This window comes from Drosophila sulfurigaster, chromosome 2R (assembly GCF_023558435.1).
Source record: "Drosophila sulfurigaster albostrigata strain 15112-1811.04 chromosome 2R, ASM2355843v2, whole genome shotgun sequence".
Lineage (NCBI taxonomy): Eukaryota > Metazoa > Arthropoda > Insecta > Diptera > Drosophilidae > Drosophila > Drosophila sulfurigaster.
The window spans coordinates 19,943,189-19,966,620 of NC_084882.1; the positions used below are offsets into that span (position 1 = coordinate 19,943,189).

At 39.0% G+C, this 23,432-nt stretch overlaps 5 protein-coding genes across 6 annotated transcripts; 2 read left to right on the forward strand and 3 right to left on the reverse strand.

The window, feature by feature from the left end:
* Nucleotides 1–18: 18 nt before the first annotated feature.
* LOC133838909 (pneumococcal serine-rich repeat protein) lies at nucleotides 19–12,183 on the reverse strand. The gene is made up of 4 exons (XM_062270163.1): nucleotides 11,622–12,183; nucleotides 1,258–2,714; nucleotides 930–1,193; nucleotides 19–868 (listed from the first exon to the last, which is right to left on the reverse strand). Exons 2-4 carry the CDS (start codon nucleotides 2,707–2,709, stop codon nucleotides 740–742), a joined length of 1,845 nt encoding a protein of 614 aa, XP_062126147.1. The 5' UTR covers nucleotides 2,710–2,714; nucleotides 11,622–12,183; the 3' UTR covers nucleotides 19–739.
* A 202-nt stretch (nucleotides 12,184–12,385) lies between these two features.
* On the forward strand, nucleotides 12,386–13,634 carry LOC133838916 (protein-L-isoaspartate(D-aspartate) O-methyltransferase). Its single transcript, XM_062270172.1, has 4 exons — nucleotides 12,386–12,636; nucleotides 12,701–12,837; nucleotides 12,900–13,304; nucleotides 13,358–13,634. Exons 1-4 carry the CDS (start codon nucleotides 12,582–12,584, stop codon nucleotides 13,439–13,441), a joined length of 681 nt encoding a protein of 226 aa, XP_062126156.1. The 5' UTR covers nucleotides 12,386–12,581; the 3' UTR covers nucleotides 13,442–13,634.
* A 155-nt stretch (nucleotides 13,635–13,789) lies between these two features.
* LOC133838908 (DNA cross-link repair 1A protein) lies at nucleotides 13,790–16,648 on the forward strand. Its single transcript, XM_062270162.1, has 3 exons — nucleotides 13,790–14,880; nucleotides 14,939–15,392; nucleotides 15,460–16,648. Exons 1-3 carry the CDS (start codon nucleotides 13,856–13,858, stop codon nucleotides 15,952–15,954), a joined length of 1,974 nt encoding a protein of 657 aa, XP_062126146.1. The 5' UTR covers nucleotides 13,790–13,855; the 3' UTR covers nucleotides 15,955–16,648.
* Nucleotides 16,281–22,222, reverse strand: LOC133838906 (phosphatidylinositol 4-kinase type 2-alpha). Of its 2 annotated transcripts, XM_062270159.1 has the most exons (7): nucleotides 21,736–22,222; nucleotides 20,869–21,676; nucleotides 18,522–18,640; nucleotides 18,157–18,290; nucleotides 17,062–18,093; nucleotides 16,928–16,996; nucleotides 16,281–16,862 (listed from the first exon to the last, which is right to left on the reverse strand). In XM_062270159.1, exons 1-7 carry the CDS (start codon nucleotides 21,922–21,924, stop codon nucleotides 16,859–16,861), a joined length of 2,355 nt encoding a protein of 784 aa, XP_062126143.1. In that variant the 5' UTR covers nucleotides 21,925–22,222; the 3' UTR covers nucleotides 16,281–16,858. The 2 variants fall into 2 exon arrangements, with proteins under 2 accessions (XP_062126143.1, XP_062126144.1); XM_062270160.1 differs by lacking the exons at nucleotides 20,869–21,676; nucleotides 21,736–22,222 and adding an exon at nucleotides 19,206–19,742.
* On the reverse strand, nucleotides 22,123–23,302 carry LOC133838919 (uncharacterized). Its single transcript, XM_062270175.1, has one exon. The coding sequence runs from the start codon at nucleotides 23,224–23,226 to the stop codon at nucleotides 22,744–22,746; it is 483 nt and encodes a 160-aa protein (XP_062126159.1). The 5' UTR covers nucleotides 23,227–23,302; the 3' UTR covers nucleotides 22,123–22,743.
* Between the last annotated feature and the right edge of the window lie 130 nt (nucleotides 23,303–23,432).

Genomic DNA, 23,432 nt, shown 5'->3' on the forward strand with positions numbered 1-23,432 from the left:
CGCTTGGCTACCAATTGAGTATTGTGTATTTTGATAATTGGTTTACATTTATTTCAGTTCATCGTATAGTTTGACATACATATGTGTATACTTAGTTGCCTGAATATCTAACTAGGTTCTATAGCTTAAGAGCTAATTTCTTTCGTTCCGTCTTTCGGATAGCACACACATCGTTCATATAAGTTAATCAGATTATGCAGCAATATTGGAAATGGTTTAAACGGTTTGCCTAACTAGTTGACTATAAACTAAAAAGGGAACTAAATCCACAAAAAAAAAGCATTTACATAAACATTTATCAAAACGCGCGCAAAGCTATAAACTAATAAATAACATTAACAATCAAATGGAAATCAAACAATTCTTTTTATTTTGTTTTTTTTTTTCTTCAAAGCCAATTCAGCATTTTGATTCGATTCCATTAAAATGGATTTGTTAAAATAATTTCTAAAGTCGCTAATTAATCTTAACAGAAATATCATGTTTTTGTGTATGTATAATTAGTTAATCGCTTTGTGTTTTGTGTGTGTTTCTTTCGGTTTGTGTTGGTGGAAATACAATATGGTTCAGTTCCAACAACATTATGCTGCTTCGCCCTTATCGACATAGAATTCCTTGTATAATAGCTATTTAAATATAGTTCTTGCTGTTTTCTATTCCTGCTTCTGCTCCAACTGCTTTTTGATATTATCGTTAATATGTATTGTTTTTCTCCTTATTTTTATATCATTGATTGCCCTCACAGCGTAGGCAGATTTTCGGGCTGATACTCTAGGAAATTGGCCGGGAATTGACCCTGTCGTCCATTCACCTCACCATAAAGCCAATCCTCGTTAATACGATAAAGCACATTGACCAGTTCGTTCTCCTGCAAAGCACAAATGCATTAATATCGAGGTTTGATGATTAAAGTACTTCCAAGTACTTACTCTTAAAGCCAAGTCTCCCTCCACCTCGCCAGGGAAATTATACAAACAACGCACCGTCGTCGCGTGCTGTTGTTGTTGTTGCTGTAGCGGTGGCTGTTGCTGTTGTTGATGTTGATGGGACTGAGCTGCACTTTCCGCAACACCGCCCAATGGCACCTTGACTTCCACATAATTAACCGGAAACAGACCTTCGCAGCCAGCACGCGTACGTCCTCGGAACCACTCCTCGGTGGGCTGCTCCAGCAGATAGATTTTTTCATTCTCCTGCAAAGTGGAAAACTGTGTTAATAAAGTTGCAACTATTTCATAGTATATATTTTCTATTTACTCTAAAGCTCAGATCGCCTTCCTCGACGCCGTCAAAGTCGTAGAGCGCTACGCAATATGCCAGTTGAGCCTCCTCCACATAACCCGAGCTGCCGTTGCTCAACGCCAACGCATCCACTTTGCCCGAGATCACGTCCAGCAGCGAAATGTGACCAGCCGGAGCCGCAGAAGCAGCTGCTGCTGACAGCGGCGGTGGAGCACCCTTGGGCATGGGTGGCGATGGTGGCGTGCTGTTGCCATAGGCAGACATCGGTGGATGGCCAATGAACGGCGGCGGCTTTGGTGCCTTGGGCTTGGCCGAGATCTTCGGCTTGATGATGGTGGGCATGCTCAGCGATTGTGTGGGCGGCAACAGACTGCGACCATTGCACAGCGGATTATCCGAGCTGCGCATTGATTGCTGCTGCTGCTGATACTGTGTCGTCTGCATTTGACGCACTGGCGCCGCACCAAAGCTATCAACGCCACCACCATAGATGTTGTTGTCCACCGCTTCCCATGGATCCACCAGGGGGCTCTGTGTGGCCGGTCGTGACCGTGTGTAATCATCCTCAAAGCCGCTCTCCGGCTGCGATACGCTGCCATTGTTGGGTGAACTGAAATTGCTGTCCGAGCTGAAGCTATCCACGCTGACGCAATCGCTGTTCGACTTCTGTGTGAATGTGGGCGATGATGGCGGCGAATCAAAGCTGATGAGCTGTGCATCTGCCTCACTTCGATAGCTGTTCTTGGTCACATTCGTTGTTGTCATCGACGTGGTTGTTGTGCTCGCCGTATTCCACGCCGCATTCCAATCGTAAAGATTGGCACTCGACGTTGACGTAGCCGTTGCTGCAGTCGAGGACGTGGCTGCCCCGGCATGACCGCTGCTCAGGCCGTAGACGCGACTCTGCGCTGCGGCCTTGGAAGCAGCAGCCGATGCCGTTGCCGTCGTCGACTTTTTGCGATTGAATATGTTGCTAATGATGCCACCAGCTCCCCCGCCACTGCCACCGCCAACAGCACCACTCGCCGTCGACGTCGTCGTCATTTTGCGACCATTGACCTGCACTTTTGGCGGTGGCGGTCGCGGCGGCGGCATCTTCTTAAAGCTGTTGCCATTCCCAGCAGCGCTATCGAATGGTGAGTCATTCCAATTGGTCGCTGGAGTGTAGCGTGCCTGGGGAAACTTTCTCGTTATGCTTGATCCCGTTGTTGTGCTGCTGCTATCCACATCAAAGAAGTTGTTGTTGTTGTTCCACTTTTGCTGATGCTGTTGTTGCATTGGTCCCTTTGGTGGCGGTGGCAACTTGATGGTCAACTTCTGCAACCCGCCGTTGGCTGCCTGCTGCTGCTGCAGATGTTGCTGCTGCAGTTGCAGTCGCAGTTGCTCCAGACTCGCATTCGCACCCGCCGCTGCGCTTTGGCCTCGCGATCCTGGCGGCGCTGGCGCTGGTCTCGATGGTATGGTCATTGTGCCTGCAATTGAAAGCGAATACATCAACGCACTGCGAGTAATTTGTCGTTAACACTGCTCAAGAGATGCGCCTTAAGAGATAACGCTTATCGTTTGCGGTGTGAATGATGATAAGCAACGATAAGAAATGATTCTAAGTGATGTGTGGAGCGTCGTTTCCCTAGAATTCTGACATCTCTCCCCAAAAAATACGACATGTAAAGCCGGAATATTCCTACTCAAAATTTTATTAACTTAGGTTTCTGTGTGTGTTGCTGAATTGTCAACAGACACCACAAAAAAACACTTCTCTTCACACACAGCATTTGTCTCAATTAGTTTGCACTTAAAACGGTTGAAAGCTTTTGGAAATACATCTGCTTTAATTGCCTCCATTCAGTATAGAAATAAATGTATTTTCTAAGATGAATATTGAACAGTTCTTAATAATTTAAGACTGAGAATAATATAAGTAAATTATTCACATCTTCACTTCAGCATTAATTTCCAGCTTGCATCCCTGTTGAACAATTCAAAGAGGAATATTATTATCGACTAGAAATAATATAAATTTTTCCGAACTTGCTACAGTTCAAACAGAAAAAAAACACTTTACACTAAATCTCTTTATAAAAAAAAAGTACTAAGAAACAAATAAATAAATGTTGTTCAAGTTCAATTAGCCTATATATAATAATTATTATAAATATTTGCTTGTATTTGCATCATCAAATCCATATAACTTATTTATATCTTAATATTGCTTTAATATTTTACGATTTTAAATATTTGCTCTAAATCAATTCAACCATTTTATTTAATTTTAAGCGTAAACATTCAAATTAATTTCGAGTGTTTTTTTTCCACTTGACTGTTTAATCATTCAATTATAGCACATTATTAAAATTGTGCAATTTTCACAAAAGAAAATAAGCACAAAAGTTATTTCCAGACAGAATGCGCATATTGTTTATTTCTAGAGCAATTTTAATGGATCACGAAAAATAACAAAACACTTTATAGCGTAACCTGAATAAAATCACTTTATAGATTGGCAAAAATAAAAACGTAACTCTTACAATTGAAACAACTTGGGCAACTGTCTGCAATGACACTAATTTGTTAAATCACGTAACACTTTTATTGTTAAATTGCAATCGACTGTTGTTGAGCTGCAACTAAACTCGACAGCTGATTAATATTAAATAAACACTTCTAATTGCCGAAGCCATCCATCATCATCAATGGGGAAATGTTTAAAACGTAAAAAGCAAATCGATCAACAAGCCACAAGAGAATAGTAAAAAAAAAAAAAAAAAAAAAGCACAAAAATTGAACAGAAAGGAAAACAACAAATAAATAAATAAATTATTAAAATACAATTTGGTGCCAGTCATTTACGTCATCAATATAAAGCGAGTAGGACGCCCACAAAAAGACTTTAACAATGGGCAACAAATTCAACTTTGATCAGAGAACCAAAATTAAAATGTGGGAGGAATGCAATTCCGCGAAAAAAAATAAAGAGTTCAGTTGGCGATTACGCTAAAAAAAAAAGAACAACAATTCGGTGGTCGGCACATCCCAGAACGACTGATTGCATTAACAACAATAATATTATAAATCGTATTCAGGCGCCAGCGAGAGCTTGAGAGTCGCATATGCTCTGAAAGTGTGCTTATCAAAAACAAATATTCGCATACATTTCTTTTACGCAGCAAATAAATTCTGTTACTAGAATTCATTCATTTTTTTAAGTACGTATTTCGTTTGCCAAATGCTACTGATGTTGCTGATAATAAATATGATGCTAATGATGATGCTGCTGTCTAATGACCTCCAGCTGCGTCATCGCAAAACGACGAATTCCCCAGAAAATAATGGCAAAAACAATAGTCCGCCCAGTCTATAGCTAATTACATAGTATATGGGACTTATTTACGAGTGTAGTATGCATATAGATAGAGAGCATTTTGTATTTATTAGTCTGGCAGCTATTCGATAACTGAGTCAAGCATTCTAAGTAGCTGGGCGGTGGAATGAATGTGTGCCACTTTTGTTTGCTGTTTGCTGACTGTTGCACATGCCACGATTATACATGCCACATGAGCAAATACTGAACTGCGCCTGGATAATATGCATATATGTATGTATCTTGACACATGGCGCAACATTGTTTGCATTAAAGTTAGACACGGAATGGGAAAAACCCGACAGAACATGCAGGCAAACGACTTTGAGATATAAAGAAAATCAGCAGCCAGTTGTTGAATAAGCTTGATTTTGTTTTTTATTTTTATTTTTTTAACTTCACTCTTGTTGACTTAAAATGAGTTTAAGATATTAAAAATATATAAATAAAAATAAATCACATACAAAAGAGTTTAGAAAGCTTGAGATTGAGACAGATATAATCAAGTGTGAACTAAAAACGTCGTAAATATATTTGAATAATCAGTTCAGCTTGACTAAATGTGATTTTACTCCGCATAAATATCAATTCGCATGCTCTTTAGATAACAATCTCTCAGAGAACAAAGTATCTATTGTTCATAATCGTTCACAAACTTCATGCAACAATTTTTGCAATTTGTATGCGCAACTCTCAACAGAAGCAGCTGTTAGCAGTATATTTTGTTTCTTAATTCTCTTCAGAAATTTCATAAACTTTCATTTCCAAGTGTAAACAAAAGAGCCACAAATATTGAATGCGAAATCCATGTAAATTTTGCTGTGGATCTAAAAAGTCTAGATGAATACCGTTCATATGCTATTTACATCACAATCAAATGGCAAATAGACTTCAAGCACGAACCCAATCTAAAACTAGTGACTACGAAGACTAAGAGATTCCACGTAAATATCAAAGTCAACAGCTGAGTCAATATGAATCGAGACTAAATGAGTTAGAGATACAATTTTTGAGCAGCATTTATTGTTCGATAACATTTTTGGTACATTTTGAAGGTAATACTTTATAGATGTACCAAACATAACATTCGGTATATTATATCATTTTTCGGTAAATTAATTTAGTATAATTTAAGATTAATATCGCATCGATATTTGTTTCATATATACCCTTTTCAAAAGGTGTCAGAACATCACCCAATTCATTAGCTTGTTTATTGTAAACGTGGCACGTTTTGCTCGACAAAAACATCAATGAGCACTTACAGAACTAACAGAATCAATCTAATTAAAGTCACCTCTGAAGGGTATACGAACACGTACATGAATATATATGTAGGTACAAACATATATACGCTCATCTGTATTTGTGTGTCTTTTACCCCTAGCTACATACGTGAGCTCAACTTGTGGCAAGTGCATTTGAATTTTGGGGCCTTTCCTGCTAATTAAATCAATGTGTACCATTTAACACACGAGCCTCCACTGGATGTATCCTTCCAATGGGTTTGCATATATAATCGACATATCGAAATATATCAGCTCACAAGAGATGCAATTATCGTATTCGTTTTTGCCATGTCTAATCCAACAACAATGAAAGCTTTTACGTCAATTGCAGAGCAGCTCAAATTGTGCCTCCAATCAATTAACAGGCATTAAGTGATTAAAGAAGAGGGGGAAAGCGAAGAGAGCTGCAGCTAAAGAACTATTTTTAGTGCAAACGTGTCAGTTCCACGTTATATTGATGAACGTTAGCTCTAACTAAGAAGATTTTACGACATTTCATTCTGCAAATACATAGATGCAAAAAATTGATTAAAAAAGAATAATATCACATTTAACCTTTCCAGATTTAAATTACGACAAGGTAAGAAAGAAATGTTTATGAGAATGTTAATATTATTCAATATATTATTGATATTGCGTTAAAACTAAAAATCAATCAATATAACATCGACAATTTTGCTTCTAGGCAAAGTTTTTCCCGAAAGGGTTAATATTCCATTCATATGCAAAAGTATTTTTGAGTTAATCTAGTCAGAAATTGCATTTAAAGTGTTTCGCCAACTCAAACATTATTGCGATAAGACGCTTACATTTTTGTTGTAGACGGATCAGAGAGCTTGTACTTTTCCAAAGACCTTTTATAAAATATGTGAACTATGCCTACGCAAGCATTCCCTTCCGCTGCTGATAAATCCGAGTTTATATTTCCTACAGTTTCCTCTAAATTAAAATGTTGAAATATATATATCGTATACTAGTACAGTAGAAAGCTTTTTATATAAGCTAACTATCTAATTTCTATGCCAGTTTGATAAATAGCTTCCGCTTAATACGTCACATTAGCTAGTTAGTAGCAAGTTTCATTTTTAATGTGCTTAAACATGATGTCATCTTACCGAAATGATGTTAAATTAAAAGTATGAATTTTGCCAAAAATTTATAAATTATTTCAAGTTCACAAATTTCTAGTGTTTACAAAAATTATATTATTCTTTTTATAATTTCGAAACAGGTTTTGCCAATTAAAAGCGAATAATAGACTTAACTAATTAGTAACAACTCGGATGACATGTTAAGCCTTGTAAAACCCAAACTAACGGCCGTAGAATTGTCGCCCTTGTCCAAACTAAGCTCACACATACCTACATAAGTATTTGTATGTATGTGTGTGTGTATGCAAAGTGTTGTAAAAGCTTAATGCACTGCTAAGGTCACGCCTAGGTTTGTTATAATGCCATTGTCCCACACATGTGCACAGTAATGTACAGGGTATAATACATAGAGATATATCTTTGTGTATAGTTGGGTTTTCGTTAAATTGTTGCCGGCGACAACCGGTTAAAGCTGAAACCGCCCCGCAAAGTGAAATGATTTGACTAGGAAGCAGTTTTGTTGCACTCACATGCAAGTTTTTATGCTTTTTATTATACCCTGCACTTCCAGCAAGGGTATGCCAAAGTTGAGTGTCACCATGAACTTGTTAATTTTATGATTTTGAATAGTAGTAGCTTCGCAAATTTTGCGTGGGTCAATGGCGCTTTCAACTTGACGAGGCACACATACAGATACAGATATGTGCTCAGGTTAATCATGAACCGGCGACAACTTTTACTTAAAGTACTCATAAAACTTGAACCACGCGCGCTCTCAAAGCTCTTGTAAGAAAGGCAAAGCAGAACTCAGCTGAACAAAAGAAAGTGCTTTTTTCTCTTTCAGACTTGCTATTGTCGTGGTGTATGCGTGTGTGTGTGTGTGTGTGTGAAAGCATCTCAGAAATGATAGCAAAGTGAGAGCAAATACGTGTAGGTCGGTCGATCACTTCGTCAAGCATTGTCAAGACACACACACACACACACACACATACACATTCAGTGCACACTCATAATAGAGTTCATGAACATTATCACAAATGGACTCTTAAGTAAATAATTGATTAACTATAAACGACGTTTCAAAGAGACAATTTTCTATGCTCTATTTTATATTATTATTATTGTTCGTATTGTATTCGCTGAGACAGTTTGCTGCTTTTGGCACTGGGCAGCAATTGTTGATTGCTCGACATTTCGTCAATTGGCAAACCCAAAACAAAATCAACAATATCGAACACCAGCAACAACAACCACATTCAATGACCTTGAGCTTTTATTTTCAATTGTTAAAATGCTAGAAAAATAATCAAATAAACAAGAAAACAAATTGCTTACTTACTAGATCAATACCCTTGCAGCAATGTTTTTATTTGGCTACCCAATCTAATCTAATCTACAATCTATGCCACTTTCATTTTTAGGTAGATAATATACATTGCAAAGGCAGTTTTATGATTTTTTAGATTTATATTTCATACCATAAATTCTGCATTTTTGCAATCAAGTTTATGGACTCAACTGATCGTCTGCACTATTTATTTTCTCTTTTGAAGTTTAAAGTAATTTCTAAAATCATTCGCCACTTTTTATCTATGACTTCTATGCATATTTCATTGTCATGCTTAGTTTGATAAATGCTGCACACGTTAAGTATTACAAATATGCCGATATGTGAGGAATACGTTATATATAGTAAAGCAATACGTAATTGAAACGCCATTCGAAGCGCCATCAAAAAAACGTCTCGAACCTAAATTGAATTTATTGCGGCAAATAAAGAATTTAATGAACTTACAGTCAGACACACCCTTACACAAAGATATATATACTATATGCTATATCTTTTCACATACAGGAACGCCTCAATTTCAGCTCTGACGTTGAACTTGCCAAATTATATGAACATATATTATAAGTAGGAAGCAGTCTGTGAGGGAACGTGCCCAAGAGAACACGCACATTACTTAATGCTATTTAAGTTATTAAAAACACAGCAAAAAGTTCATTCAATTTACATAAAAAGCGTTGACTCAGTTCCAAAATGGAAGGGGGTGGGAGGCTTTTGGGCCGCACAGTGAATGTGCTTTGTTTGACGTTGAGGTTGAGGTCTTTGGAAAAGATCTCATAATTATGATGACTGGGAAGCTCTTTAGAACGACGGAAAGTGAAAGAGGAAAACAGAGACTGATTGACTAATAAGTACTCGTTTTTACTATTGCCTTACTAAGGAAATTTAAGTGCTTTACACAGCAAAACGATAAATATAATTCAATATTAATTTATATGAATATTTCCCTAACCAAAGAAACCAGCAATTATCGTCATATTCAAAAATACGTATTTCGTATTAGCTCATATCATACATTATAATAATATTTTATTGTATGGTTTGTAACTTTGAAATGAATCAGCCAAATTACCAGAATCTTGAGCAATTCTTAGTACATACGTTAGCGCTGAAAATCTGACTTTATTTTAAATTAGGTTTTAAATTGAACAATCTACAGTTCTAGCCAAATCTACTGCTTGTAAGTAGATTGTTGTCATACAATTTTTAATTAGTGATTTAATATGGTTTAGTAGATTTATTTGCGCATTTACCATTTGGGCTGACAGCTGCTAGTTTAATCAGACACTAAATAAATTAGTCAGGACAAAGAATCTTATACATAGAAGATGTATTAAACTTCTTATGAAGGCACATTCGCTCACTATCCTTAAAATGAAAGCAAACTTCTTTTGAGGCGCCTTCTAAGGTCAAGGTGTCTGCTTCATAGTCGCATATCAATACAGTTGTTGTTGTGAACACAGTTTGATATGCGACACATAACAATTTACGCAAATTTGTGTAGTTTGCGCAAATGTTTGACATATTTGCACAACCACACAAAAAGAAACAACAAACGAGAAAAAACGAAAAATTGAAAAGTTTAAAACGTGCACAAACGTCACAATCTTTTGTTGTCTGTCATAGCAAACACGCACACAGACACATGCGGTATTTAGAGATCTGGCAAAATACAAAAACACGAGTTAAAATTACGAATACGAATGTGAATGCGAATGTGAAAATGAAAATCCATTTAAATAGCATGCGATTGTTATGCGAAGGTGTGTGTGAAAAGCAAATGGAATAATCAGTCTGACTTAAACGCGCCTCCCATCAGAAGAAGTTCAGCAGAAAGCAGAAAATAAAATGAGCATCAGAACTGGTTATAAATGAAACATAAAATACACAACTTAAAATTCACATATTCAAAGGAGTATGAAATCATTCATAGATTAAAGCCATTAAATGCGCTGCAAATGGAATACGTATAATAGTTAGTTTTATTCTACTTATTGTATATAACAGCATTCTGTATAATAGTTTGCATTGCTCCTTTTGTTTTGTATGCCAGTTGGCGTCTTCGCTTTTTTTTGTTTTTGTTTTTGAATAACGTCAGGTGGTTGAGAATGAAAAAAGATAAATGTATTTGCTTAAACTGCACGTTTGCTTGTAACAAATCATCGCGGGTGCAGAGAGAGAGCGAGAGAGTTGAGCATTCATCATATTCGTTGGATTCGGAATTTTACGTTCGCATTCATGCGTTGCAAGTCGCAATCTAGGTCAAAGTTGAACAGAAAGCTTAACGCATGAATGCATGCAATCACACTTGTCAATATATTTAATTAAGCTGATAAAATGCTGTTGAAATAAACTTTTAGTTTATCAATAAATGCGCTATTATCATAGGGAATCTCTATAATTAACATATGATTGATAATGTTGTAGCAGATAGCTTTTTGTGGCTATCTATTTATTCTAGCAACAGCAAAAATAAGAGAAAGCAAAACGTGCAGCAAATGGCTATGCGATAAATTTGCTCATATGTGAGAGAGTGTTTGCTTGTAAATGTGTTTGTAGTTGTGCATGTGTTATACACTTGTCGTTTCCTGTTTTGTACAACGCGACGCTATCACAAAATGGAAGGCGACATAATAATTACACAAAAAGCAAGAAGAGAAACCCTTTCAAGAACTTATCGATAACTTCTGCCAGCTGTCAAAAGCGGCAGCCTGCTGCATCTTGTGGCAAACTCAGTGAGTTGGAAAGTGAATGTAACAGACGGAAGCAGAACATGCAACACCTGCTGCTGCTTCAGAATGAAAACGAAATGCTTGACAGAGTGGAAATGCTCAGAGGGAAGTAGTGTCAAGTCAACTCAACTCAAGTCCTGTCAAAGTGGACAACAACAACACGCTCACACACTCAATCATATATTTGCAGTTGTATTTGTTCCTATTCATATTTCAACTAAGCCACAAATCAAACAACAAATAACGCAGCACACAACAACATTATGCAATGTAACATTTTTTTTTTATTGTACAATAGTTGAACGCGTCTTACATGCTTACAAAGCGTACGATAAATATGTTTGTGTGTATATAAATAAATATACTATTTGTATAGTAAATATGTGTGCAACAATAAGTCGACCTTGCTGAGCAGTTTAATCAAGTAAAAAACGAGCAGAGGGAGAGAAACATTCGTCATTCAATGGTTTATACTTTTTTACGTTTTTTATTAGCATTAGAACAAACCTCTCGCGAATGAATTGGCAATTAAAGTTAATGATAAGGCGGGTAACTAACCTTTTGCTGATTTGGCCGTAACGACGACGATGCTGTTTTGTTGTTGTTTTATTTCTGCTGCTGATGCGCTCCAAATGTGTTACGGGTTAACAAACAAAAGCCAAGACCGGACCCAAGACACAAGACCAACGACCAACAGGCCAGGCCAAAATGACTAATACTCACTCACACACACACTCACGCTACACAATAGCGAAAACGTTTTTGCCGCGCGCGCTCTTCAAACTAGCCACTAGATGTTAGTGTGCGTGCGTCACACACATACACTGGCAGAGACAACAATAAAACAACACGAAAAAAGGCAGCTGCAAATTGCAGTGCTATTTTGCTAGCTACGCAAATCGATGGATGGCTAGCTGGCTGGATAATTATATGTATATTCTTCACTTCACAACAGCAAGCAGCACACTCACACTTAACTAACTTTATTTATCGCAATTTGTTGATGCTTTTTTTTTATTTGCATTAGTATTTGTACGCTTTGTACAAATTAATCTCGATTTCTTTTTGTAACTGCGCCGCGACTTTTGTTTGCTGCGTTTTCCGCTCGACAGCTGCCAGCAGTGTGCCCACAAGTTGACTACCCAAATATACCAATACCCTAACTACTTACTTTGTGGTATTTTTGCAACCAGAGTTGTGCCGCTTCTCAAAAGATAACGTTAATATGGAATAATATAGATATTATGTAGCTATTAAATTAACAAGTAGCTTAAAATAATATATTAAGAAAATTTACATTTAAATGTCTAGGTGTGCTGTGCAACAAAATTCGTTTTAAAAAATTCACTTTTAAATAGGGAACATTTACCAGCACTGCGCAACAGCTGTTCCTCAATTGTTGTAGGCAACAACATAACCAACGGAAAGCATAAAAACCAAACAAAAGAAAACCCAAAACTGAAAAACTTAACTATCGCTAATATCTTAAGGCTGGGCCTATTATTGCGTTCATACAGCATGGCCTGGCGTTCCGTGGGTGCTAATAATGCGGATTTAATACGTCAGCTACGAGGTAAGAGACCAACAAGTGCGTCTTTTCAAATTTTTATTTCTTATATTATATGCATTTTGCATAGATTACGGCGTCATTGCGTCTGAAGCTGTGGCAAATGCAATGATTGCCACAGATCGTAAGCACTACTGTCCTCGTAATCCGTATATGGATGCACCGCAACCAATTGGCGGGGGCGTTACTATCAGTGCTCCTCATATGGTAACATGAAATTTAAGAAAAAAATTTTCAGATTAATAAAACTAAATTCCCTTTTTACACAGCATGCTTTTGCTTTGGAATATTTACGTGATCATCTGAAGCCTGGTTCTCATGTACTGGATGTGGGTTCAGGTTCGGGTTATTTAACTGCTTGCTTCTATCGCTATATAAATGCAAAAGGCGAAAATGCTAACACTCGAATCGTGGGCATTGAGCATCAGCATTCTTTGGTCGCTTTAAGCAAGAGCAATCTCAACTCGGATGATGCAAGCATGCTGGACTCAGATCGTATGCTCATTATTGAGGGAGATGGTCGCAAGGGACACGCAGCCTTAGCGCCGTACGATGCCATACATGTGGGAGCTGCTGCTCCCGAAACGCCCACCGAATTAATCAACCAGCTGGCCAATGGAGGACGTCTCATTGTTCCTGTTGGCCCCGAAGGTGGCTCACAGTATATGCAGCAAGTAAGAAGCTAACTTTACATGCTATGAATTGAATTAAACAATTTGATTTGCAGTACGACAAGGATGAAAATGGCAAAGTGCAGATGACGCGTCTGATGGGTGTCATGTATGTCCCCTTGACCGACCTGCGATCTTGACTGCATTACTTGGGAATGGTGCTGGTTCCTGTTCTCCTATTAGGTTTTATCCTCTACCGATTATGGATATATTATCATTAATTGTATTGGTTCTAATTGGTCTACCTTAGACATGAATTTGAATTGCTTCTTGATACCCATTTAATTAAGTTATATTTTATTAACAAAAATAAAGAAACAATGGCATAGACAAGCTAATTTGCTTAATTTACAATAACAGAATTATTAAGTCTTCGTTATATTGATCATACAAATATTTTGAAATAGACCGCGTCAAACGTTATCGATTGCTTTATTGTCAATTCGGCTATGACCGATTTTCAGGGTTGCTGTCGTTAAGTGTTATCGATTTAATTACAATCAGAGCCAGAAGTTGTGAGCTGCAACAGGTCCAACAGGATAGGCAGGAAAACAATGGCGAAGGCAAATGTTGGCAAGCTGCGCATTAAAAGTTTAAATGAATTGCAACACATAAGCAGTGCTGATGAAACACTTATAAATTCGGCTACTGACAAAACACCGGAAAATGCAAAAAAGGCGGCAAACAGAAGAGCTGCAACAACAACAAAGAAGAAGCACATTGAAAAATTAGAGGAGAATGCAGCTGAAAATAAAAATAAAACAACAGTTAAACGCGGCGCCAAAAAGGAACCGTTGCCGGGTCAATTGCGCATCGACAACTTCTTCAAGAGCTGCGCCAAGAGTTATAAAGTCGAGAAAATGAACAAAAAGTCGAAACAGGGTCGCAAGCCAACAGGATGCAAACGCTTGTTTGACAATGAATCAGAATTGGCAACAGAGACAACTGTAACGACAGCGGGAACGGGTTCAGATGTGGAATACAAGCCGCAAACGAAACCCTGTCGCAAGCGGACACAACCACAGCGCAATGCCAAAGCAAAGTGCAAAGCAACACCATGTGATATCATTGATCTCTGCTCGGATGAGGAAGAGATTATCATAAAACAAAGCCCATCTTGCAGAGCTCCCGAAACCTCGCCCATTAATGAAAACACTGGAGTGCTTGCTGACTTGGACCCACAGCAAACAGAAGCCAGCAGCTCTATGGTTGTTATACCATGTCGTAATCTCCCAAATGAAGAGTCAACAAATGATGCTTCCGGCAAGGAGAATATGCCCCTAAGACGTTCACGCCGACGCCTCCCGCCCTATAAACTTGTTGAAGGCACCAACTTTGTGGTAGATGGCTTTCAGTTTGGCGACATTCCAGGTGCAACGCATTATTTCCTCAGTCATTACCATGCCGATCACTATGTGGGCCTCACCAAGAAGTTCGCCCATCCCCTTTACATGAGTCCAATTACGGCGCGCTTAGTGCGCACTTTTATACCCATTGCTGAGCAGTATTTGCATGAGATCGATGTTGATGAGACCATTACAGTCGATGGCATTGAAATCACCGCCTTGGAAGCCAATCAGTAAGTCCGATAAGAAATATCTAATCCGATCGCAGTCGGTTAATCTAATACCTTACAGTTGTCCCGGAGCAATTATGCTGCTCTTTAAGCTTAGCACTGGAAAGTGTATCTTGCATACTGGGGATTTTCGTGCCAGCTTTGAGATGGAGTCACTGCCCATCTTTTGGAATCAACCTGACATTGATCTGCTTTATTTGGACACCACATATCTGGCTGAAAGCTATGACTTTTGCCATCAGTCAGAGAGCATTACACGTCTGTGTCACTTGGTTAGTGAATTTCACGAAAAACATGCCAGGAAACGCATTTTGCATGTTTGCGGCTCATATGTGATTGGCAAGGAGAAGTTGTGGCTGGCATTGGCCAAGGAGTTCTCGCTGCGCATTTGGACTGAACCTCATCGTCGCAAGGCAATCGATTGTCTCAATTGGCCAGAATTGCAGGAGTTACTCTGCGATGATCCCTTTGAAGCTAACTTGCATGTCATCAGTATGGGCAAGATAAGCTATCCAGTAAGTGGAATTTCGCGACACTAATACATTTCCAGTTTTCTTATATTTTCACTCTTGTATTCGACAGCAACTGGATCAGTACTTTAAGCAATACGAGGGACAGTATGATATGCTCTTGGGCATTCGGCCCAGCGGGTGGGAAAAAAATTCGAAGCCGTCGTATGGCAAGCGTATCAGTGTGATCGGCATTGAATACTCAGAGCACTCAAGCTATAAAGAATTAGAGCGTTTCGTTCGCTTCCTCAAACCAAAGCAAGTAATCAGCACAGTTCCAACGGGACGCGATCTCAGTGTGACGGGCAATGTGCCCACAAAATGGTACCAGTATGAGGGATGCGGCCGCATGATTAGCATTTCCTATCAACCGTCTATTTCGTCATACTTTCAATCCCGACTGCGTTTGCTGCAGTCCAAAATGGCTAAGCGTGCTAGTATGGCAGTTAGTCCAATGAACGCTAATCAAAATAAACAGGGAACAAGCCCTGCGCCATCGAACGAAGTCATAATTCAGGATGCTATAGACTTAATTAAAAATTATCTGGCAACTCATCGCGAGGATTGAGCTTAAATGTCGTCCATGTTTTAGAATTAAATTGTATGTTTTTTGTATACTTATCTTTTTAATATTGATAATTGAAAGAACCATTCGAATACAAATATGTATGTTTAGTCTGCTCTTGAAGCCATTGCTATATTTTTCACATATTGAATAAACCAAATGTTATACAAGGCATGTTTGATGTTTTTATTATCGTTTGTATTTCTGCACATTTAATCGAATATACATATATATATATAATTATTTATTTATATCTAATTTCGAATCTAATCCATATATTTATGTATATTTTTTGTTTCCTCTAGTTGACATAGTTACACTCGCTTAACGTAATTATCCCAAAAGGAGTTGGGTTGACTTTTGAGGAGTGTTAACTGGTATAGTTTTTTTTTTTATTAATGATATTCACAATGAATAAGGAGAAATTCTTCACTAAGCTCCATTGGCTTAAACAATAAATATGAGGTTACTTTTAAACAATTCTTGGTGATATGTTTTAGGTATAAATTAAAATAGTGTAGACAAAAAAAAAGCGTATGAGCTTCGAATTATGGAATGAAGATAATCTATTGATTTTTGTTGCTCATTCATCTTTTTTTTTTTTAAACAGTTGACCACACGAAACAATATAACCTGACAATCAGCCAGTTAACTGTGATCATGAGATGTGAATGTAATTTAAATAAATAGCAAGTGACTTTTTTGCCGAAAACAAACAAATTTAACAAAATTCTTTTCGCTGTGGGAGGATTACAACTAAAAATCGTTTGGCGATAATTATAGTAAGTAGTCGATAACAACAAAGCACAACAGGTAGGCGACAATTTATCTTGAGGGTCCCGACCACATCATCAATATATGTATATACCTGGCGGGTAATACGAGAGTGCCCAAGTGGAGCGATCAATTAACTGCAAATAGATAAGGCGAATTAGTTTATCAAACCTATGAAATTTAAATGGTGTTCTTGACCTACCACCAAGAGAAGAATGGACTCTTGTTTTGGAAGCGCTGCGTAAAGGAAAAAAAGCGACTGCCGCTGGAGCTAGAAGGAGAAATAATGTAACATTACTATCGAGCAGTATTTGGAGTGTTACAACATCTACTTACCGTTCAACAACGACCGCAGGCATTTGGACCAACTGCACAGGTGATTTTCCATCACGCAGCGCTTGTGTTAGATTCAGAATCTGACCACGCATCACGGACATTTGTCGCTCAAACAATCGCTTATCGAAACCACGATCCTGCTGAAACAAATACAACAGTTCCGTGCAGATCTCCTCCACGAAATTCATGTCCGATAGCTGTGGCAACACCTGATCCTTGATGTCATCGCTGAACGGTACCTTTGCCTGTGGCAACCAGGCCCAATGATAAGGATATGCACGCCAAGAATCGGGATGCTTAAATGGGAATGCCAAGCCATTGTCAATGGCAGCAATTTTTATTTGCGGCGCCTCGACCAGATTCCATGTGGGCTCCTCAGGCATATGCGCTGTCTTCTTGGAACTCGTATTAGGTATATCTTCATCGTCGGTGCTCACACAGCTGTTGCTCACATTCGATGGCTCATTTATGCCCATCGAAGTGGGCGATGGCTCCCCGCCACCAGCCGTTGCACGTTGCAATTCAGCCTCCAGCGTCACTGGCGCCGACTGCTCGTTCAAATCGATTATTGGCTGTCCCACAACGGGATGCGAACGTGACATTTTGCGACCTCCAGTGCCGCCCACTTCACCCACCAGCTTGGGTGCTACATACTTGATCAGCCAGTTGTCGTTGCCCCTGTCCGTGTTGCGTATGATGTAGTCCAGCACCACCAAACGTTCGAACTGCAACTGAAACGATTTCGCTAGAGCTGGCGACAATTGTTCGTGCTCGAAGCGACGCAACCAATAGTCGGCATCCTTGTAGCCCTCGACAAACAGCTGAAAGGAACCAGTCTTGAGCGGCAGACTCATGCGATTAAAGTGCGCCGATGGATAATGCTCCTTGATGCGTTTCTTGAGCTTGGCCTTCTGCCGATCGATGCGCGCATAGTTGAAACTCTCGGCCACCAAACGCACCACTCGCGTCTTGGGCACCACATTCAGATTGAGCTTGCGATCCACCAAACTGGCTCCAGACTCCGACAAGTAGCTGTTTAATTGAAGGAGATTTAAGTATATACAATATTTCAGTGTGAATTCTTAATCTACTTACCCTTGATTGGGTATCAAGCAGGCGCGACCAAAGCAACAGGGACAGCACAGCTTGTGCATCCATTTGGTCCACTTGGGATTCAGTCTGCCATAGGGCTCCTCATCCTTGGGCTTAAACACGGCCAGACAGCGTTGCTGTAATGTGATAAAATCATATTTTAGTGGACAGACTTTGTAATTTGTAAACTGTAAATTGTATCGAGCTAAACCAAAAGTCTTGCGAGTCGCAACTTTGCTGCAACACTTCCCCGTTTAGTCGCGTATTTTGTTCTATGCGCTGTTTGGAGATTGCCAGCTTTAAACTCTGCAGCTGACATCTATGCGTGGCGCATAATTTTCAAATGTAAGACTTGAAGTTGTACTCACGTTTAATGCATCTTTAACAAAGTAGGAACCGCTGCTGCCTTGATAAATTCTTTCCGGCAGAATGCCCTGTTCGATAGCATATTCCGCCTGTGCCACAATCTCCGAGAACAGAGGATCGTCTGCAAGAAAAATCAATTATATAATTGTTAATGATTATTGTATTAGGTAATGCGGAAATTACTAATGAAATTTGTGCGCAATATGAAAATGCGCATTGCCCTTGACAGCGCCTAAAAGCAGACTGCAAATTGTGATTCAATTATAAACGAAATGTGATGTGTGAATAATTAATAACAATGACTTGGGTCTGTAATGTGTCTCAGGCCATGTCGTGACACAGCTGTTGCTATAAATAGCCAACAGACTGTGGCCTATTGATTGCTTTAGAGAATTTCTCTCCCTTTCTCTACCTATGAACTCAAAGTTTTCGTTAAACTCGCCCAGATCCTGGCAAATGCTGAACACGTGCTGAACGAAATTGTCGCGACTGGAGCCCACCGAATTCGGCATTGGAATGACAATGGAAAAAAGTAACGCAAACAGCTTGCGATAAGCAGCCAGCGTTCAATTAAAATTGTTGGCCCAGTTAAAAGTATTTGCATATCTAAAGCATTTCGATAAGGTGCCACACATGCCTCGCTTGCCACATGGCTGGCTGGCTGGCTGGCTGACTGCCTAACTTACACATATTCTTCAGCGGACAATTGGCACATTGGCATTTGGGCTGTTGGATTTTCACTTCGGTGGCAATCGAGTCATGTGTTGTGGGCTGCGAGGAGTAGACAACAGGTATTTCATCCTCATCGGAATGCGATGGCAGATAATCCTTCTCGGCGTCGTGACATTTTTGCTTGCAGCAATGACATTCATATGCCACATAGCTCGATACATCTGAATCATCCTCTTGAGTCGTATTTTCACTGTTGCTGTTGTTGTTGTTAGTTGACTCTTTTAGTTCAATGTGCTCAGCTTTTGGCTTTGGTTTTGGAGGTGGGACTGGCTTTGGATCGGTCTCTGTGTGTTGGTCGCGATGAGTCGACATTGCTGCATATCGCTTTACGTATCCAGTTAATGTTATTGTTGTCTATGTCCATTCATCGACAAAGATATGCTGCGCATTACCCATTTTTACTAATACATGCAATTAATTTGTAACTTGTTCAATTTTGTTTATCAAACTTTTGTGAAGAAATCTTATTTCAATTATTTACTGAAGGGAAACTCAAATGCGATCACAACAATTATTCGTCAAACGTCGCGCAATTTTTTTTTTTTTTTTTGCCTTGTTGGCTATAATTTTCGCGTATACTATATCACATAATAATATGCACAAATATTACGTATACGTGTTTCAGATTGGATCAGCGCACGTTGAGTCGGTCAGTCAGCTTTGTGTGCAGATTGAATTGAATTAAATAAGAATTAGTCAGAAATTCAACTTAATAAAAAAAAGCACAACAGAGTTGAATAGCAAGCGAGAGAGAGCGAGAGTACTTGTTGGACTATGAACAAAATAGAAGTCGACTTGTTTATACACTCGCCAATTAAATTCATAACCAGCATATTTATCTTTTAACTACGTCATACATTTGCAGCCATATATAGTCGAAGGTCAGGCAACCAACGCTATTTATACTTTTGTTTAGTTCTGAAACTATTACACTTTAACAATAAATAAATAATTCTATTTTTACCATTCAAAACAGTTTTTGAATACGCAAGGAATGCTGCAATTATCTGCAAAGTTCAATAACTATTTGAGGGTTTATTTTTATTTTAAAATAAACCGTTTTAATAATTATCTGAACTTTTAACTGAAAATTGTTCATGTAAAACATATCAGACGACTCAAAAATTGCACAATTAAACAAAATGTTACATTATTCATTCATTTTACGAATGAATTCATTCTAAGCAAGTATTTTGAATGGGCAATTGAAATAGTAAATAGCATTTTAACTATAAATAACAATTTTACTACGGATAGTATTATCCGAAATGTGTACTTATAGCAATGTTTTGATACAATTATCTTGAATATATAATTTAATGTAATGTAAAATCGATACACTCATTGCTCTGGCTACCTAATTATCCATAAAAACTAAAAAACTAGAAAATAGAGATTACAACCAAACCCACATGTGCCATACAGGGTGAATCAACAAGACGGAATAAAATATAAAGCTGGAAATCCCTTGGCAATGTTTCCTACTCGAGATAAAGATAAAAAGCAATTCAATTTCACAAGTAGCTTGCTTGAGTAGCAATGAGCGACACAATGAAGGAAGCCCCACATGAGTTGTAAGACTTCTTTTTGCTAGTTTGTTTTGCCAGTTTGACTCACCGCCAAAGGTGTTTGACATGAGGTCAAGATGATCGTGTCCACGTCCCAATGCGCCAAGTAGATCAGTGATGCGACTGCCGTGGCTGCCACCGCCGAGCAGAGGCTGCGATTCGCGATTATCGCTGCCCGCGTCCGTCGACATGCCCTCGAAATCGATTTCTGGCACCAAACAAATATCGTCGACCTCTGCGTCGTGTGGCAAACGTGTTGTTGTCGTTGCTTTTAGCGGTGATGTGGACGCTGATGTAGCAGCGTTTGCCGCTGTCGTTCCACGTCGCGTTGGTGTTGCAATCTGACTAATCATCAACGCTGCTGCTGCCGCTGACTGCTGTTGTTTTTGCGGTGTCGTTGTGCTTGATCTGCCGCTTAAACTATCGCTGCTCTCCTCAGAGTGCTGTTTGCTTTTAGCTTTGGCATTGCCATTGCGTAGTGCAGGCGGGTTTCTGCTTTTGTTGTTCAGCAACACAACGCACTCTTCTTCATCGTCGCCATCTGCATCGTCGTCGTCGTCGCCGTCGTCACCATCGTGCAGCAATAAGAGTTGATGTTGCGGTTGCTTCTTTTTGCTGTTGTTGTTGTTGTTGGTGACAAAGAGATCTACATTTTCGACTTCGTCGCCCCCACCAGCGGCGCCATCATTGTGAGCCACATCATTGCTCACAATGTTATCAGCAGACGCAGCATCATCATCATCAACAGCAACATCATCATCATCATCGTCCACTGATAACAGTATTTGATCTCTATCTCTCTTAGGTTTACGCCTCGAACGTCGCTTGCCATTGGCCGCCTTGCCAATTGTATTTATCTGCATGGGGTAACATTTTTCATTACAATTTTCTGATCTTTAATCATTAACAGACTCACCTCCACTTGCGTCGTCAACTGATTGAGACCATTGTTGGCTTCGAAGCCATTCAGCAGCGGCGCCAGCTGATTGCTGCCTGCTGTTGTTGTCGTTGTTGTTGACTGCTGCTTGAGAAAATCACCGATGAGATCCACTTCATCCTCCAGCTGCAGCAGAGGCGCTTCACTCTTCGACTGGGCGTTATTCATGACTATATGTTCTTAATTTCTTTTTGTGGGATGGGGTGGGGTAGCTTCAAAACGATGAATTGGGGAATGCAGCAGCAAGAACACAAACAACAAAGGCGCGCGTTGTGTGACTTTTTTATGTGACGAACACTGTTATCTGCTGTTGGGCTCAACGCCTCTATTATTCTGAATTTGCATGTTCTACAATTTAATCTTCAATTTGGTACAATGACTGTTTTTGTTGTTTTTTGGTTGCTTATTCTGCGCATTAGCAAATTATTGATTTGGTTGCTCTCGCTAAAGATTATATATATATCGATTCTTTCCTGCCAGATACGAAAATGATGAGCCACCAGACTGTCCACTCACCCACAAATCAGCTGACGGCACTGTCCACTCGTTCATAATGGCAATTGTTCTTGACAAAATTCTACAATCGATTACTTGAGGTTTGAAATCGTTTTTTTTGAACCGTTTAGCAGAGTGACCATTTATGCCCGTGATCAGTATATTATTGTGAACCAGTGCTGCCAATAAATTTTTTATTATTTATATTTTTAACCTACGGGATTTTAATCAGCTCAGTATTGGTGCTTAACAACAATAATAACTATTAATTGAAAAACAATACGGTCTTTTTTTTTTTTATGACACATACTCAATTTAAAGTCATTGTTGGTATATTTATGTCTGAGTCATTTTTTCAACTGCGGTCCCTCTGTCACCACTCAAATGCAATGTTTACATTTTTTTTAGTTTATTGATTTTAGATAAAACTTGATCTCATTTTTTTAACTTTATTCTTATTTAAATATCTAGTTAAGCTACAATGCGATTTCTTTATAGTGCAAGGGATCGTCGTAACCTGTCAATGCCATTCAAGACTTTAGCAAGCTCCCGTTGCAGATTTGTACTTTCGGCAACCACTTCTATGGATTTCTTGAATCGCTCCACCGCAGTCCGCAAGCTCATTGGCGGCAAGACGCTAAACCAGTGCAAAGGCTCCACGTAACCGTTCTCCTTGTCGACAGAATGTCTCTCAATGCTGACCTCATCCGTTTTATCATCATCTGCTTTGTCGACAACTCGACAAAGGGCATTGAATTCCGCACTGTTCTCAGTTGGAATTTGGGCTGACGATAGCGATTGTCCGCCTTGCTGAAACTTGGTCCGAGCCAAGAGAATGGCACCACTGGCGTTTGTTCGTTCGATATCCAGGCGGCATTGAGTGTGCGCTTCGATTAAATGAAACATGTCCAAGTATAGGGAGTCCAGCAATTGCCCAGTGGCATTTTTGTCACTTTTACAATTATCAGCAGTCATTTTTACACTTGTTTTGAAGGTAAGTGAATGAATTTACAACTTTTTGTTATGAAGACAGAACCAATCATATGATCAATAACAGCCCTGCTCTTGTGCAACTTTATCAAGATTAACAGTTCGTACATATGTTACCTAATGAAATACGGTCACACGTCGACCTTGTTGTGAAATATAGTAACTTTGCATATCTAGAGTTTTCAAAAAAA